The 17,176-nt window shown below is 42.1% G+C and overlaps 1 protein-coding gene across 1 annotated transcript; it reads left to right on the forward strand.

Moving 5' to 3' along the window:
• Window positions 1-349: 349 nt before the first annotated feature.
• LOC106555980 (C-type lectin Cal-like) lies at window positions 350-7,478 on the forward strand. The gene is made up of 5 exons (XM_087712054.1): window positions 350-416; window positions 1,579-1,670; window positions 2,445-2,585; window positions 2,779-2,893; window positions 7,411-7,478. Exons 1-5 carry the CDS (start codon window positions 350-352, stop codon window positions 7,476-7,478), a joined length of 483 nt encoding a protein of 160 aa, XP_087568180.1.
• The last annotated feature ends 9,698 nt before the right edge of the window (window positions 7,479-17,176 follow it).

The raw sequence follows: 17,176 nt of genomic DNA on the forward strand, positions 1-17,176 counted from the left end.
AAAACAAAGCCATTTTTGAGCCTCTCAAATGACATGTCTGATCCTTGGAGATGTTTTATTTCCTCATTTTATACTTTGCTTAGTTGCTGAGCACCTGTTACTCAGTTCTTGTGATAATTTTATGTCCCACTGATTTCAATGAAATGGTGAATAATGATGGTGAAAACATCATTATATTTAGATCCAATCCTTTACTAAATATATAGCTGCTATGGGAGTCAAGAAAGAAGAGAGCAGGATAAGAAATGTAACTTAAAGAAGAAATGCTTCCTTTCTATATTTGGGTCAGTGCAGAAAACAGATTTCTTGTATTTTGTATTGCTTTCTGTCTTTGAAGGTCAGCCAAACAATGGGTCTCCTTGCTTACTTCAGCCTTTGTTTTCTTGGCATCTTCTTCACCAGTCCTTTCCTTCAAGGTGAGTTCCATTGACAAATTTCAATGCGAGTACATCATTGGCTTTCAACCACCTGCACCATTTTTCAGAAATAAAAGAAACAAGAGTTACTTTGACATTTTACAGTATAAGGGTCTCACTAATGTCAATGTGATAATAACCACATAATGAAAGATCTCTAACCCTTTCTTTCACACTTGGGGTCTTCTTTAATTCTCCTAGTTGGTCATAAGGTGAACAATATGTTGATTTAGACATCCCAATCTAGCCATTCAATTCTGTGAAGGATTAACTTTCTGTGCAGGATCCAAAAGGATTTTGATAAACTTAAACATTGGGCCCTATCCAACAACATGAAATTAATGAGGAGCAAAACAAGGTGTTACACCTAGGCAGGAAAATCCAAAGGTAGAAGTACAAATTAAGTGAAACCTGGCTCAAAATCAGTAACTGTGACCTTGGAGGCCTAGTGGACGATCACTTAAACATGAGCCAGCAGTATACGGCAGCAGCCAAAAATGCTAATACAAACCTTGGTTGTATAAACAGAGTCATAGAATCTAAATCACATGAAGTATTAGTCCATTTTATAAAACCTTAGTAAGACCACACTGGAATACTGCATCCAGATTTGATCACCGCATTACAAAAAAGATGTTGAGACTTTGGAAAAGGTGCAAAGAACAGCAATTAAGATGATTAAAGGCCCGGAGACAAAAATATGTGAAGAATAGTTGCAGGAATTGGGTGTGGCTAGTATAGAAAAACGAAAGACTAGGGATGACATAATAGCAGTATTCCAGTATTTGAGGAACCACCACAAAAAGAAGGCATCAACATTTTCCAAAGCACCAGAAGACAAGAAACAATGGATGGAAACTATCCATTGAGAGAAGCAACCTGGAATTATGGAGAAACTTCCTAACAATGAGGACAATTAACCAGTGGAACAGTTGGCCTTCAAGCTTCATCACTGAAATTTTTAAAGAAAAGATTGGACAGCCATTTGTCTGAAATGGTATAGGGAGTCCTGCTTGAGCTGGGGGTTGGATTAGAAGACCTCCAATGTCCCTTCCAGCTCTATTCTGACACAAGATGGGGGTTTTTTGTTCCCAGGATTCTATATGTACAACAAATTGTCCTATCTTTTAATCTTCTCTTTCACTACCCTCTTTCCATGCAGTGGAAGCTGACACCTGTGCCAGAGAGTGGCTGCAAAACCAAGGAAACTGCTATGCATATTTTGATCCGAAGTTGACATGGCATGAAGCTGAGGTAAAAAGCATTTCTCACAATCAGTATCTTCTGTAATGAATGATCTACAGATTTAGTGATGTGGTGGCTCAGTGGCTAAGACACTGAGCTTGTCGATCAGAAAGGTTGGCAGTTCAGCAGTTCGAATCTCTAGCACTGCATAATTATTACTTATCCCAGCTTTTGCCAACCTAGCAGTTCAAAAGCATGTAAAAATGCAAGTAGAATAATAGGAACCTTTGGTGGAAAGGTAACAGTGATCTGTGCACCTTCTGTGTTTAGTCATGCCAGCCATGACCACAGAGACATCTTGGGACAGTGCTGGCTCTTTGGATTTGAAACAGAGATGAGCATCACCTCCTAGAGTCGGGAATGATTAGCATATATGTGCAAAGGGAACCTTTACATTTACCCTTTACAGATTTAGAAAAATATTGTGATTGTGATGATTGTGATTGTGTAGGGATTGGGTTCATCTGTGATACAGAAGAGCCACAGTAAACAATATCTCTCACCATCCTATAATTGAAACATATATTTTTTACTAACAGTCTGAATAAAGGAACTCTTGAATTTTGAGCTGGAAGGAAACAGGTTTAAGTGCAAATATAGGATTTGACTAAGTTGATCTGTAATATTAGCATCTCCTAGTAAAACTTAAAATGTCCCTTCAATTCATATTGCTCAAATGATTGACCATATTTAGAATTTTACAAAGTTCAACATGTGGGAAGTTTCACAGATCCTGGAATAGGAAAATGATGACAGATTCACATTCCTTTCTGCTTTCTTCAGATTGAGTGCCAGAGCTATCACCGTGGGGCCAACCTTGCCTTCATCCTTACCACAGCAGAGACACTCTTGGTGGCTGAGCATGTATCCACTTACCAACGGGAACTTGGTAATGTCTGGATTGGACTCCATGATGTCCGTCAAGTGAGATCATCTGACTTAACTCTGTTCCTATGTTTCACTAACAGCAAATAACACAATGTTCATTGACGTGCCTTAATCCTGTAGACTCCTGCTCCATACTTTGCTACTAAATATTCCATACCTCGTAATCATAGACTAAAATTACCAGCCAATCTTTCGTTCTCATTCTGTAATGCTCATTTCCTTTCCACAGACTGGGAAGTGGAGATGGGCTGATGAATCCACCTATAACTACAAATCCTGGATGACTTACCAGCCAGACAACTATGGCAACAATGAGCACTGCGTGGAACTGCGACGATCCACAGGTAAGCAAACCTCTCCATGCAGGACATTTTAAACTTCTAAACAACATGGATTTGCAATCATTTGTTAAGTTTGTGTCTCATCCCTTTTCAATAATGTGGCTCAGAGAAATTCTTAGTTTAATTATAGGAGAGAAATTGATGAAAGTCTCAATAACAGTCATAAAATCAATAATTTATAAGGCAGAATTAAACCCAAACTAGCTTTTTTTCTTGTCTCATTACAGAGAAAGATTCATACATATCTATTTGTGTGTATTTTGCATGTGTGTATTCATTTATGTAGACCATTTTTTGGGGGAAATGTAAAACACCCCCTGTTAAATCGGCGGTAGAAAGTTAAGAGGAGGCGTCTGAGGTAACTGTGAACCGTTTATTCGAACAAGAACAGCATAGAACAACAACTGTGAGTAGACCGGCAGGTCTCTTTCAACTGACAGCCTTTTATACTTGGCTGTCAAAAGGTTCAACCAATTGCCTCTCGTCTGACAGCCCGGCAACCGGCAGGCGCATCTGATTGGCTAAGACTTACTTGTGACAGGACAGGGTCGGCTTGAGAGTGGGAGGCCACATCTGTGGATGTTAGAGGCAAATCCAGCTGTGAAATGGAGAGGACAGAAAGGCAAGGAACAAACTGGGGATCCTCCCAAGGGAGGGGGCAGCGACTGAGGGCATCTGCATGCCCTAGGTGCTTGCCTGGACGGTAGCATAGGGCGTAAGAGTACGCCGCCAAGAACTCCATCCAACGGGTCATCCTAGGGGATAGAATGGGCGGGGTCGGCCTATCACCGGTCAGAAGCCCAAGGAGCGGCTTGTGGTCGGTGTAGAGGGTAAAGTGCTGCCCATATAAGTAATCGTGGAACTTTTTAACCCAAGACACCGCAGCCAGAGCCTCCTTGTCAATCTGGCTGTAGTTCCTCTCGGCCGAGGAAAGTGTCCGGGAGTAAAAAGCTATGGGGGCTTCTGAGCCATTGGGAAGGACATGGCTAAGAACCTCCCCCAAACCCATGGGGGAGGCATCATAGGCCAAAGTCAGGGGCAGCTTGTCACTGTATTGGACTAAGACTGCCTCTGACGTCAGCAGGGATTTGACAGCCGCGAACGCATGCACTTCACAGCTGCCCCAGCGCCAGGCCATGGATCGGTCGAGCAACCGATGCAGCGGCTCGGCTAGTGATGCCTTGTGCGGAATAAATGGCGCGTAAAAATTTAAGAGACCAAGGAATGCTTGAAGCTGCGCCTTCGAGGTTGGGGGGGGGAGCGTTCCTGATGGCTGCAATTTTGGAAGGGGTGGGGTGGATTCCCTGGGCATCTATCAAGAAGCCCAGGAATTCCACCTGGGGCACAGCAAAGGAACATTTGCTGCGCTTCAATTTTAAGCCCGCGCCCCTGAAACGGTCGAGGACCTTCCAGAGAACTTTGATGAGGTCTGAGCGGCTGCTTGCAGCGATCAGGACATCATCAAAGTAGGGAACAACGCCCAGGGAGCCCATGGAGGCTCTGGAAGATCCCCAGGGCAACGGATACGCCAAATTGGAGGCGGCGACAACGGAAAGCCCCCCGGTGGGTGATGATGGTCTGGGCAGCCGCCGCATTGTCATCCACAGGGAGCTGCTGGTAGGCCTGCGCCATATCCAGTTTAGAGAAAATGCAGCCCTGCCCCAAGGAGTGGAGCAGATGCTGCCCGACAGGGACTGGATAGGGGTTTGCCTGGAGGCCAAGGTTGATCATCGACTTATAGTTGGCGCAGATCCTGATGGCACCGTCGGCCTTCACGGGAATCACTATGGGGGTTTCCCAGCATGAATGGTTGATGGGCTCCAGCACGCCCTGCGCCACAAGCTTGTCAAGCTCGGCGTCAACCTTTGGCCTCAAGGCAAAAGGCACCCTGCGGGCCTTCAGCCTGATAGGAGAAACCTGGGGATCCAAGTTAAGGGAGATGGGGTTGCCCTTGTATTGACCCAGCTGCCCATCAAAGATGTCAGCATAGTCCGACAGGACTGCTGCTACATCGGGAGGGGGCGTGTTCACTACACTGTGCACTCCAGTAAGGGAGAGCCCAAGAGGAGAAAACCAGTCTAAACTCAGGATTGAGGGAAGCGGCTTGAGAACAATTAGGGCTGGGAGGACAGCAGAGTGACTCCCATAAGTAACCCTCAACCCATAGCACCCCAGGGTGGGGATTTGCGACCCTTGATAGTCCCTTAGAATTGCGTCTGGCAGCGAAAGTTGGGACTTGGTCACGTCAGGGCAGAGTTTAGAGAAGGTGGCCCAGGAAAGGAGGGAACGGGAGGAACCAGAATCAACCTCCATTAAACAGGGGCACCCCTCTATTGAGACAGTTATGGCATACCCTCGGATGCCAGGTTGACAGCAACATCGGGCAGGGTGGGGACAGCCTCAGTGGTGTAGCAGTCATCTTGGCGCTGCTGGGGTCTCCGAGATGAAGGATTTTTTTGGGGTGGAGGCAGGCCGTAGGTAGAAGATTGTTCAGACGGAGACAGAGGAGGCGTCTGAGGTAACTGTGAACCGTTTATTCGAACAAGAACAGCATAGAACAACAACTGCCTCCCTTCGGGAGGGGCACTTCCCCGCCGCACTTAAAGCGGCGGTGGTGAGACACCTCCTGAAGAAACCATCCTTGGATCCAGCCGTTCTTAATAACTATCGTCCAGTCTCCAACCTTCCCTTTGTTGGGAAGGTTGTTGAGAAGGTGGTGGCCTTCCAGCTTCAGCGTACCTTGGAGGAAGCTAGCTATCTTGACCCCTTCCAGTCCGGCTTCAGGCCTGGTTACAGCACAGAAACCGCTTTGGTCACATTGACCGATGATCTCTGGAGAGCCAGAGATGGAGGCCATGCGTCTATCCTAGTTCTCCTTGACCTCTCAGCGGCTTTCGATACCATCGACCATGGTATCCTTCTGCGACGACTGCGGGAGGTGGGAGTGGGAGGCACCGTCTTGCAGTAGTTCTCCTCCTACCTCTCGGACAGGTCGCAGTCGGTGTTGGTGGGGGGGCAGAGATCGTCCCCGAGGCCCCTAACTTATGGGGTGCCGCAGGGCTCGGTCTTATCCCCCCTACTATTCAACATATAGATGAAACCGCTGGGTGAGATCATTCGGAGGCACGGGATAAAATACCATCAATACGCGGACGATACACAGCTGTATCTGTCCGCCCCGTGCCAACTCAATGAAGCGGTGGACGTGATGAACCAGGGTCTTGAGGCCGTTAAGGACTGGATAAGAGCTAAGAAACTGGTACTCAACCCGGATAAGACCGAGTGGCTGTTGTGCTTCCCTCCCAACAATTTGGCCAACGTTCCATCACTCAGGCTGGGGGGTCAAAATTTATACCCCTCAGACAGGGTCCGCAACTTGGGAGTCCTCCTGGACCCACAGCTGACTTTTGACCACCATTTGTCAGCTGTGACCAGGGGGGCATTTGCCCAGGTTCGCCTGGTACGCCAGTTGCGGCCCTACCTGAATCGGGAGGCCCTCACAACAGTCACTCGAGCCCTTGTGATCTCTAGGCTGGAATACTGCAATGTGCTCTACATGGGGCTGCCCTTGAAGAGCATCCGGCGACTTCAGCTAGTCCAGAATGTGGCCGCGCGAGTGATCGTGGGCGCACCACGGTTCGCCCACATAACACCGATCCTCCGTGAGCTGCGCTGGCTACCTGTTGATCTCCGGGTGCGCTTCAAGGTGCTACTCACCATTCATAAAGCCCTCCATGGTAGTGGATCTGACTATTTGAGAGACCGCCTTCTGCCAATTACCTCCCTTCGTCCCATCAGATCGCATAGAGTAGGCCTCCTCCGAATTCCATCCGCCAGTCAGTGCCGACTGGCGACTACGCGGAGGAGAGCCTTCTCAGTTGCAGCTCCGACGCTTTGGAACGATCTCCCCATGGAGATTCGTACCCTCACCACCATCCAGACCTTCCGCACAGCCCTCAAGATCTGGCTATCCCGTCAGGCCTGGGGATAAGACCCGAACTTCGCCCCACCCGAATGCTGAATGAATGTTGTGTTTTATCGGTTTATTTTTTATTCACATTTTTTTCTTTCTTGTGTTTTGTCTTCACTCCCTTCCCATTAATTGTAAGCCGCCCTGAGTCCCCTCAGGGAAAAGGGCAGCCTATAAATGTCAATAAAACTAAACTAAACTAAACTAAACTAAACTAAACTAAACTAAACTAAACTAAACTAAACTAAACTAAACTAAACTAAACTAAACTAAACTAAACTAAACTAAACTAAACTAAACTAAACTAAACTAAACTAAACAAACTAAACTAAACTAAACTGTGAGTAGACCGGCAGGTCTCTTTCAACTGACAGCCTTTTATACTCGGCTGTCAAAAGGTTCAACCAATTGCCTCTCGTCTGACAGCCCGGCAACCGGCAGGCGCGTCTGATTGGCTAAGACGCGCCTGGCTGCTGCCGAGCTGTCATTCGTAAGTCCGAGGACTTACGAGGCTACAACACCCCCCAAATAATAATACTTTTCATTTTAGGCTTTAAACAATGGAACGACATTCAATGCAATGCACGTAATGCCTACATCTGCAAACACGAGTTGTAAAGTTGCTTGATGCTTCTCCCAGTGTTTCCCGGGATGTTGACCTGATGGGCTGCTTTCCTTCTAGTCTCATCACCGTCTCACATTCCACAGAGTTAAAGTTCACTTCCATCCTCTTCAAAACATCCACTCACAAGAACTACCACTTTGGTCACCTTCTTTTGAGCCTGTATTGTGTCTTGCAATATCAATAAAAATATTCTGATGCAAATCCTTTATGAAGTTTTCATTCTTGGTTGATTTACCCTCTTCTCCATTAAGAAGATGGAAAGAAGGACAAGAATCCTTTTGTGCCTCTTTCTCAGTTGTGAGGGTGTGGAATCTATGTGTGTTGCTCATTTATCAAAAGGTGTTCCTTTCCAAATGCCCTCTTTTGCATGCCCTGTTAACAGCATGGGTCTTCTTTCGATCGGGATGTCAGTGGGTGTCCCACAAGTTTTGACAAGATTTTATTTTTCTGATAATCGACTTCTAGCTGGTCTTCCTTGCAGTACTGCTCTTAGTGATCTTCTAAGATCAATGTCCTTGAAAGTGTTTGCTATATGATTGACATCAACCAAAACAGACATATGTTTTTCAGCAAGTTTGGGGCAATGGTGGCTTCCTACCATTTCGGACTGGTTCGGCTGAACCGATAGTAACTTGGTAGTCTGGGTCGTTGGAACTGGCAGCGACCCAAGCTTGCCACGCCCCCGAACTGGTTCTCCCAGCAGCACTGTAGGTGCCGCCATCTTGTTTCCTGCTTTTGCGCATGTGCAGAGCAATTTTAGTTGTACTGTGCATGTGCGCACACCGTGTCCCTGAGTGAACTGGCAGTAGCGGTTGCCGGAACCTGCCCTGGTTTGGGGGATTGACAGTTCTTTTCTGATAAGAGCAACTTTTGCCAAAAGCACCAAAAACTGGTTCAATGACCATGGGCTTACTGTGCTTGATTGGCCTCTCCATTCTTTCTCCATACTCTGGGTCCTTGGTTTCCAAATGAGATGCAAAAGTTGCTCTCATCAGAAAAGAGGACTTTGAACCACTGTGCTTCATTAAGACCAGGGTCAACGGAGCCATCTACCAGGAGATTTTGGAGCACTTCATGCTTCCTTCTGCAGATGAGCTTTATGGGGATGCTGACTTCATTTTCCAGCTGCCCATACTGTCAAAAGCACCAAAACCTGGTTCAATGACTGTTGGATTACTGTGCTTGGCCAGCAAATTTGCCTGACCTGAACCCCATAGAGAATCTATAGGGCATTACCAAGAGAAAGATGAGAGACATGAGACTGAACAATGCAGAAGTGCTAAAGGCCACTATTGAAGCATCTGGGTCTTCCATAACATCTCAGCAGTGCCACAGGCTGATAGCTTCCATGCCACGCCGCATTGAGGCAGTAATTGCTGCAAAAGGGGCCCAAACCAAGTACTGAGTACATATGCATGCTTATATTTTTCAGAGGTCCGATATTGTTCTATGTACAATCCTTGTTTTATTGATTGCATGTAATATTCTAATTTTCTGAGATGGTGGATTTGGGGGTTTCATGAGCTGTATGCCATAAGCATCACAATTATGACAAATCACAGCTTGAACTATCTTGCTTTGCATGTAATGAGTCTTATCTCATATATTAGTTTCACCTTTTAAGTTGCATTACTGAAATAAATGAACTTTTGCACGATATTCTAATTTTTCGAGTTTCACCTGTATAGTGAACTGTAGCACATTCCTTGAATTTTTCCTGTTATCACCTCACATTTCCTTTCAGTCAGAATTCTGCCAATGACCTTCTTAGCACCTTTACCAAACTAATCCCTCTGTTGCTTTCAGAGTTTGCTTTGCAAATTTTCACCTTGCACAGGAGAATAATAACAGCAAACTATATTTAATTTATGTATAGATCATAAAACATTAAATACTGAAACTTTGGCAATCAATCCATCAACAAACCACAATAATACTTTAACATTTCTTACTTACACATTTCTACCTGGCATGATACCATTTTCTAACCTTCTCACAACCAGTCAGGATATCCTTTTCATGTAATTTGTTTTCCTGGACATTATTAACTTTTGTTTGAATTCTGTTTTCAAGTTTACTTCCATACAGGTGCTCCTTCCAGCATTCTCTCACTTCCAATTCATTCAATTCTTCAATTTATTTAATAATTTTTATTTTTCATCCTAATCATAGTTTGCCCTGCTGTTTTATAAGCCTAAAAGTAGTATAACTGGATTTAGTTCTCCCACTTATGTTACCAGTTTTTTGATTTACCAATTATTCTCAATGCAGTTACTTCCTTTGAAAGGAAGTCCCAAATTCCAATATTGGAATTGCACCATTCATTGCATAATATTCAGTTGGACTTGAAAAACATTCCTTGCTCTGACTTTTTTTTAAATTATTAAACAACAAAATCATCTATTTGGCCACCATCTGAATAGCATTCCTCTTTTTGCTTGTGTGACTGAGTAGGGTCAAGTAAAAGGTTTGTTCTCTCATGTAGCCATCACTCAAGAAAGAAGCCCTTTTGGGTCTGTTGAAAGAGTACCCCAGGTTTTTGCCCTCACAACTGATGTTTGTGTTAATACAATGGTCTGTGAGAATGACAAGAGAGAGAGATGCCAACTTTTGCTTAACAGGCAGAAAAAGAAATTTGGGAAGGATCCACTTTTTCATTAGAATACAGAATACCAGAGTTAGAAGGGACCTTGTAGGTCATATAGTCCAACCCCATGTTCAAGCAGGAGACCCTACACCATATCTGACAGTCTCTTCTTAAAAGCTGCTAGTGATAAAGCTCCCACAACTTCTGAAGGCAAGGTGTTCGATTGATTGATTGTTCTCACTGTCAGAAAATTTCTCCTTATTTCTAGATTGAATATCTCCTTGATCAATTTCCATCCATTGCGTCTTGTCTGGTGCTTTGGAAAATAGGTCAACCCCCTCCTCTCTGTGACAAACCCTCAAATATTGGAACACTGCTATCATGTCTCCCCTGGTCCTTCTCTTCACTAGACTAGCCATGCCAAGTACTTGCAACTGTTTTTCATGTTTTAGCCTCCAGTCCCCTAATCATCTTGGTAGCTCTTCTCTGGACTCTTTCTAGAGTCTCAACATCTTTTTTATAGTGTGGTGATCAAAAGTGGATACAGCATTTCTAGATGTGGTCTTACTAAGGCTTTATAGAGAGATATTAGTACCGCATGTGATCTTGATTCAATCCCTCTATTAATGTTATTGGCTTTTTTGGCTGCCATCGCATACTGCTGACTCACATTTAATTGATTGTCCAAGATCCCTTTCACAGTTACTACTATTGTCAGGTTTCCCCTAATCTGTATGTGTACTTTAAGTTTCTCTTGCCTAAGTGTAAGACTTTTCTCTACATTGAATTTCATTTTGTTAGATATTATTTGTAGATTTATTATTTATAGAATTGTTAGAAGTATCAGACCATTAAAAGTGATGGCAGGACATTTGTACTGCACATATGAGCTAGTCATTCCTGACTCTAGGGGCTGGTGCTCATCTCCATTTTAAAGCTGAAGAGCCAGCACTGTCCAAAGATGTCTCTGTGGTCATGTGGCTGGCATGACTAAGCGCTGGAGGCACATGGAACACTGTTACCTTCCCATCAAAGGTGGTTCCTATTTTTCCACTTGCATTTTTACATGCTTTTGAATTGCGAGGTTGTCAGAAGCTGGGACAAGTAAAGGGAGCTCACTCTGTTATGCAGCGCTAGGGATTCGAACTGCTGATTTTCTGATCGACAACTTCAGTGTCTTAGCCCCTGAGCCACTGCATCCCAACATGCCATTATTATAACCTTACAATAAAGTAAAATTAGCTTATCTGATTGTGTGTCCTATCAAATTTACCTGTGTGGGCTGACAGTCCTCTGGACCTGTTAAAAATCAACTCTGGTATAGCCTGAAGACTAAGATTTTTTTAATGATTCAACAAAGTAACAATTGATCCAATTCTACTTAACTTTTACACAATTTACCAAAGTTGGCAGCACATTGCAACTTATTACACTTTATAGAGTCTCACTATGTGGCTGCTCTTATTTTTGTCTCAGTGTGCATTGCTTTAAATGTGAGCCCTTCTTGATTTTTCAAGAAGAGGCTTTTGAATAAAATAAGAAAATCTGGAGAATGGAGCATCAGGTATATTTTGCTCACCAAGTGATATTTTGTTCAGAGCCTTTGTCATTTTCATTCTGACATTCACCAAGAATTGTATTACCTACAACTGAAATTACTTGATGGGGTAGGTTTTTTTGACTAAATGAAAAGAAATTTGTGCAATTTGTGATGAAGGGATGGAAATACCATATTTCCCATTGTGAGTGAGAATAGATAATGGTGAAGACCAGTGGACCAACCGGCAGAACAAGCAAAAACGTTGCTCTATAACAAGTTGTGTAGATCAGTCTCTAAAGTGTTCTGTGCTTTGGAGTGAGAAAACATCCCTAAAGGCAACTGAACCACTACGATTAGGTTAACAATGTAGAATATGAAGGAAACTGGAGCCTCATTATATCTTTCTATCACATAACAATCATGAGTCAAACCAACACAGTAGAGGCTAATGATCTTTAACAACCCAGAAGGGGAAGACATATTAACTGAACTGCATTGGTTAGTCTGAACTGAAAGAAATTCATTGGTGAATGTCAACAAGCGAACTCTGTGGCCAATTAGGGACTTAAACCTGAGTCTCTCAACTTATCAGCTTAACATCTAGGCTACTCTACCGAGACAAATTGAAACATTTGAATTGCGGGAAGAAAAGCAGCAGCTCAAAATGACTCATTTCTGCTACTGCCAGCACCTCACCAACTCACCAAATAGCATTTTCCCATTTGTAACAAGGAGGTTTTGCAGTAATAGAAATTATCTTGAAGGATAACAGAAAGGATGAGAAAACAAAAAAAGTGGGAGTAAAGGACAGGGTTAAGATTGTCAAAAACAGAGCTCTGTGTTCAATTGCACCCAATTCAAAATGAATGATGTGTCTTTAGGTCTCTCTCTCTCTCTCTCTCTCTCTCTCTCTCTCTCTCTCTCTCTCTCTCTCTCTCTCTCTCTCTCTCTCTCTCTCTCTCTCTGTTTGTGTGTGGGTTCTACCTACTTACTCATTATCAAATGATAAGCAATAGAAAGTATTCTACCCAATCATTGCAGAGCCTCAAGCATAAGTATTTATACAATCATGGAAAGTCAGGAAGTCTCCCTGGATATTCAGCTTTTGAGTGTCATCCTCCTGACACTATTGTTTTTATCTAGATCTCTGTTGGAATCTGGAGAAAACCTGGGGCAGAAGGATGAAATAGAAGAATTTCACTTCCTTGTTGTGTAACTATGGGCAAGCTAAGCTATGGGGCATTTAGAATGAAAGTGGAAATGCAAGTTGTCATGCTATTGATGATCTTGACATAGAAAGTATCCAGCAACACTTAAAACTTCACAAGCAGCAACCAACATCTTTATAATTCAAACAATACTCCTTTTAAGTTTGCTTCGGCTCTTACAGGAAACATTAAGAAAATTGCAAATATGATCCCTTTATTATAATGGATTCTTTATTGACTAGAGAATTCCCATGGATATTGATTTAACTAGAAAGTATTGCCATTGCATGCGATTATTACTTTATAGCTCTTCAGCATTTAGAATTAGCATCCTGCCTTAGGGGCTAAAGAACAAAGAATTGTAGATAGAATAGCTATATAGCAGTGAACAGTAGCATGCAATGACATTTGGAGATAATTAGCAGTTTGGACAAATACCTCATAATCATAACCAGGAAGACCTAAGCAGAAAGACAACTTGATTAGGATTCTGTAAAGGTTGAAGGAGATGATGTGAAAATCTCTGAATCTGACACAAGTGAAAGCAATGTCTGCAGTTTAATTAGACAGAAGATGGCTTGATGTGTAGCTTACTCATCCATAAGGTGTGGGGTGAGTGAATTATATTGTGAGGAATGAGTTAGCCTAGAAAGATTTGGTCTACATTGTAATAGTCACAAACAGCCAGGTGGATAAAATTATGCCGGAGCAATTTAGCACAGTCGAAGACCTTTAAGTAGCATAATGCAACTTTGTCGCCTTATATTTTGATTAGAGAGAATATTGTTTTCATGCCTTCAAATTTGTATGTTTCAGATTGCATCCCTGTAATTTATGTTCCTCCTTTTCCATCAATATGGTTGTATACTAATACATGTTGCTAAACTTTCAGTTGACTAGGAAAACCAAACCCAGTTTAAATAAATAAATAAGTAAGTAAGTAAGTAAGTAAGTAAGTAAGTAAGTAAGTAAGTAAGTAAGTAAATAAGTAAATAAGTAAATAAGTAAATAAGTAAATAAGTAAATAAGTAAATAAGTAAATAAGTAAATAAGTAAATAAGTAAATAAGTAAATAAGTAAATAAGTAAATAAGTAAATAAATAAGTAAGTAAATAAATAAGTAAATAAATAAGTAAATAAATAAGTAAATAAGTAAATAAGTAAATAAGTAAATAAGTAAATAAGTAAATAAGTAAATAAGTAAATAAGTAAATAAGTAAATAAGTAAATAAGTAAATAAATAAATAAATAAATAAATAAATAAATAAATAAAATATTAAATAAAACAATTTTTGGTTCTGATCACTGTGCTTCAATTCAGGATTTCAGATCATTTTAAAGAATCCTTCACTGAAACAGGAGTTTTCTAATCCAAGCAAATCTGAGTTCTTTCATTCAGGTCCCATCCTCATAGATCTGATCTCTCATTTACAATTAACCACACTTTACTAAGCCTTACTGTTCTTTGCTCACTGAAAAGTGAACACAGTTAAAGATAGTCCTCATCTTATGACCACAACTGAGCTCAAAATTTATGTCGCTAAGTGAGAAATTTGATAAGTGAGTTTTGCCCCATTTTACAAATTTTCCTACGCATTGGTTAAGCAAATCACTGCAGTTGTTAAATTAGTAACCTGGTTGTTAAGTGAATCTAGCTTCCCTATTGACTTTGCATGGAAGAATGTGGCAACCGTCATAAATGTGAGTCAGTTGTCAAGCATCTGAATGTAATTCACATGACCATGGAGATGCTGCAACAGTCATAAGTCTGAAAAATTCACTTTTTTCAGTGCTGTTGTAATGGTCACTAAGTGAAATGTTGTAAGTCGAGGACTACCTGTAAATATTCTTTGCCAAGAGATGCTCTCTTGCCAGTGCAACAAAATCCTGCTGCTTTTTTTAAACAGTATGCTTTGTTAGTTACACTCACTTATGCTAATGGGGCAGACATCAATTAAAACAATAAGATTCAATAATAAGAATATTTACTTTAGCCACCTAGCCAAATTCCTTTCTAAAGCTTCTGTATGCATTTCATGGTGTAACATATAGTTTTTTCAACAACAACAAAAGAATGGCAAAGCCTGTTGGCCATATGGCACTCTCCTTTTCATTTGTCATTGATAAATATATTGCAGTAATTTTTGCAGTCAACCTCAAAAGCTTTCCCAAAAGTCAGAATCAGAATTTTTTTAAAAAAGTTGCTGGCCATAGAAATGTCCAGGAGAAGATCTGATTCTGACATCCATTGCCTTTCATACAAAATTGAATTTCAATAGTTTTTTAGATTTCACTTATTTACCTTTCCAAACTCTCTATCTATGACAGTTTGAGTGAGTGCTGTGTCTCTTTCAGAATATACAAAATTTAGGCAAAAATACCAGGCAATAGAAGCAAAAAGGGACATCTACAGAAGAGGTGGGTTGCAAATCCCGGCGCTACTGGTTCGCTCGTGCTCATGTGTGGATTTGCACATGTGTGTGCTGCTTCTGCACATGCGCAGAAGCCTCCGGGTGGGTGAGCAGAGCCTCCTGCCGCCGCCACTATCGGTTAGCCTGATCTGGGCCAAACCAGGAGCAACCCACCTCTGATCTGTAGGGAAGCTATATAAATCAAAATGGTGGCCGCAGTTGCGTGCACAAAAGGATGCATTAGAAAGGCGGGGGGGGTGGTGGTCAGGCTTCAATTTCATTCATGATCACCATCTTTATATTTTTGAACTCCTGCTGCTATGATGCCTATGGGGGCTAACATGTGTTTTCTCCTCTCTCTTCCATTTATTCCTTGTATTCTTTCTCCAGAAACACTGGGATGAAACACTTGTGCTTGATGCAGCCAATACAACTGCTTTCGCCTCACCCAACCCCACCCAGGAGGGAGAGAGGGAGGAAGGGAGGAGAGAGGGTGGGAGGAAAGAAGGAAAGAGGGAGGGGGAGGGAGGGAGGAGAGAGGGTGGGAGGAAGGGTGGAAAGAGGGAGGGGGGAGAGAGGGAGGGAGGAAGGAAGGAATTCACAGGAACCTTATCCCTGATTTCACAATTCAAATAACACCTTTTTATGTAGAAATGAGAGAGTAAACCCTGGCCTTAATTGCCCATAATTATTGAACTATACAAAGTAATTTCCTGAGACATACATAAAATATAGAGTACATTAACTACGGATACACAAATGATGGCATAAAAAAGTGAAAGGAAGTGAGGAGTGGAATCTGCTGCTCTAATATTTGAATTCTTTTAGCTGTACCAGGTTATTTTTTTCTTCAGAACAAGCAGAGAATCTTGCCTAATCCAAAACATTTATGCAAAGGCATTCTAGAGCCCACTAAAATCTTACACAGTAAAAATTACAAGCATAACAATTATTTCATTAATAATTTTGCTACCCTTTCATTATATTGTGACCTGCTCTGTGAAGTGCTGCCACACTCTTCCTAACAAGAGGGCCAGAGCATTCAATAAGACACAGCATGCTCATCTGAACAAATTCTGGGCAGTTTTCTCTACACTGCTGCTTTCCAGATATGTTGCACATCTCTTCTCAGTACTCCATTGGTGGTGGAAAGTTTATTTTGATACATCTGGTGGGTACCAGTTTTTGAAAAGACTGAATTATATCTGGAGAAAATTTATCCATCTTTGCCCTTGTAGAAAGCTAAACATTTCTCTTAAAGGCTATTACAGAAAAAAAAGAGAGAGAAGACATCTTTAGGTTTGAATTATAGAAAACTCCATAGGCTCCATTACACTGATTTATGGGATTGCTCCAAATTAAACAAGCAAAACGTTGTTTTCCTGATGGTCCTGGCTTTAAAACCTGGTACATCAAGAACCATCAGGTAAGAAGTGTTGAGTTACCTGTGTAAATTGTCAGCTCCCCACAGTGCTCATTCTGCCTAAAGTTGTCTGGATGGTGTGCCATCCAGGCTTTGTAATTGTAGGTGGATTCATCAGTCCATCATCATCGCCTTTTCTGTTGAAGACCAACCATGATCATATGTTAAGAAATAAGCTACCTTTATGATGGTAAGCTAAGAAGATTGGCTGGAAAAATAGACTGATGAGCAGCTCTTAGATACTTGAGCAAGTTCTATCAATCTCCCAAATGGTTGTGATCATTTGTAGGGTAATCGGAATAGATTGCAGATGTCAATGGATAGAATCTCTTCAGTTGTGGGTAGACACAATTGGAAGGGTTGAGGGCTATGGTTTAGCATGAAGGGAAGGGTTTTTCTTGTTTGAGGGATAGGATTTTAAGATGGAGCAAAACAATCCAGGGACACTTAGATACAGATTAACAGAGCAAGAAGGGACCTTGTAGGTCATCTAGTCCAACCCCCGCACCAAGCAGACCCTAC

The sequence above is a fragment of the Thamnophis sirtalis genome, unplaced genomic scaffold, assembly GCF_051295495.1.
Source record: "Thamnophis sirtalis isolate CommonGarterSnake01/CBP01778 unplaced genomic scaffold, rThaSir2_p1.2 scaffold_4, whole genome shotgun sequence".
NCBI classification, from domain to species: domain Eukaryota; kingdom Metazoa; phylum Chordata; class Lepidosauria; order Squamata; family Natricidae; genus Thamnophis; species Thamnophis sirtalis.

Coding starts and splice junctions, on each gene's coding strand:
- LOC106555980 (XM_087712054.1), top strand. CDS start 350: ATGGGTCTCCTTGCTTACTTCAGCCTTTGTTTTCTTGGCATCTTCTTC. Junction 417..1,578: donor CACCAGTCCTTTCCTTCAAG/GTGAGTTCCATT, acceptor CTTTCCATGCAG/TGGAAGCTGACACCTGTGCC. Junction 2,894..7,410: donor GGAACTGCGACGATCCACAG/GTAAGCAAACCT, acceptor TTTTCATTTTAG/GCTTTAAACAATGGAACGAC.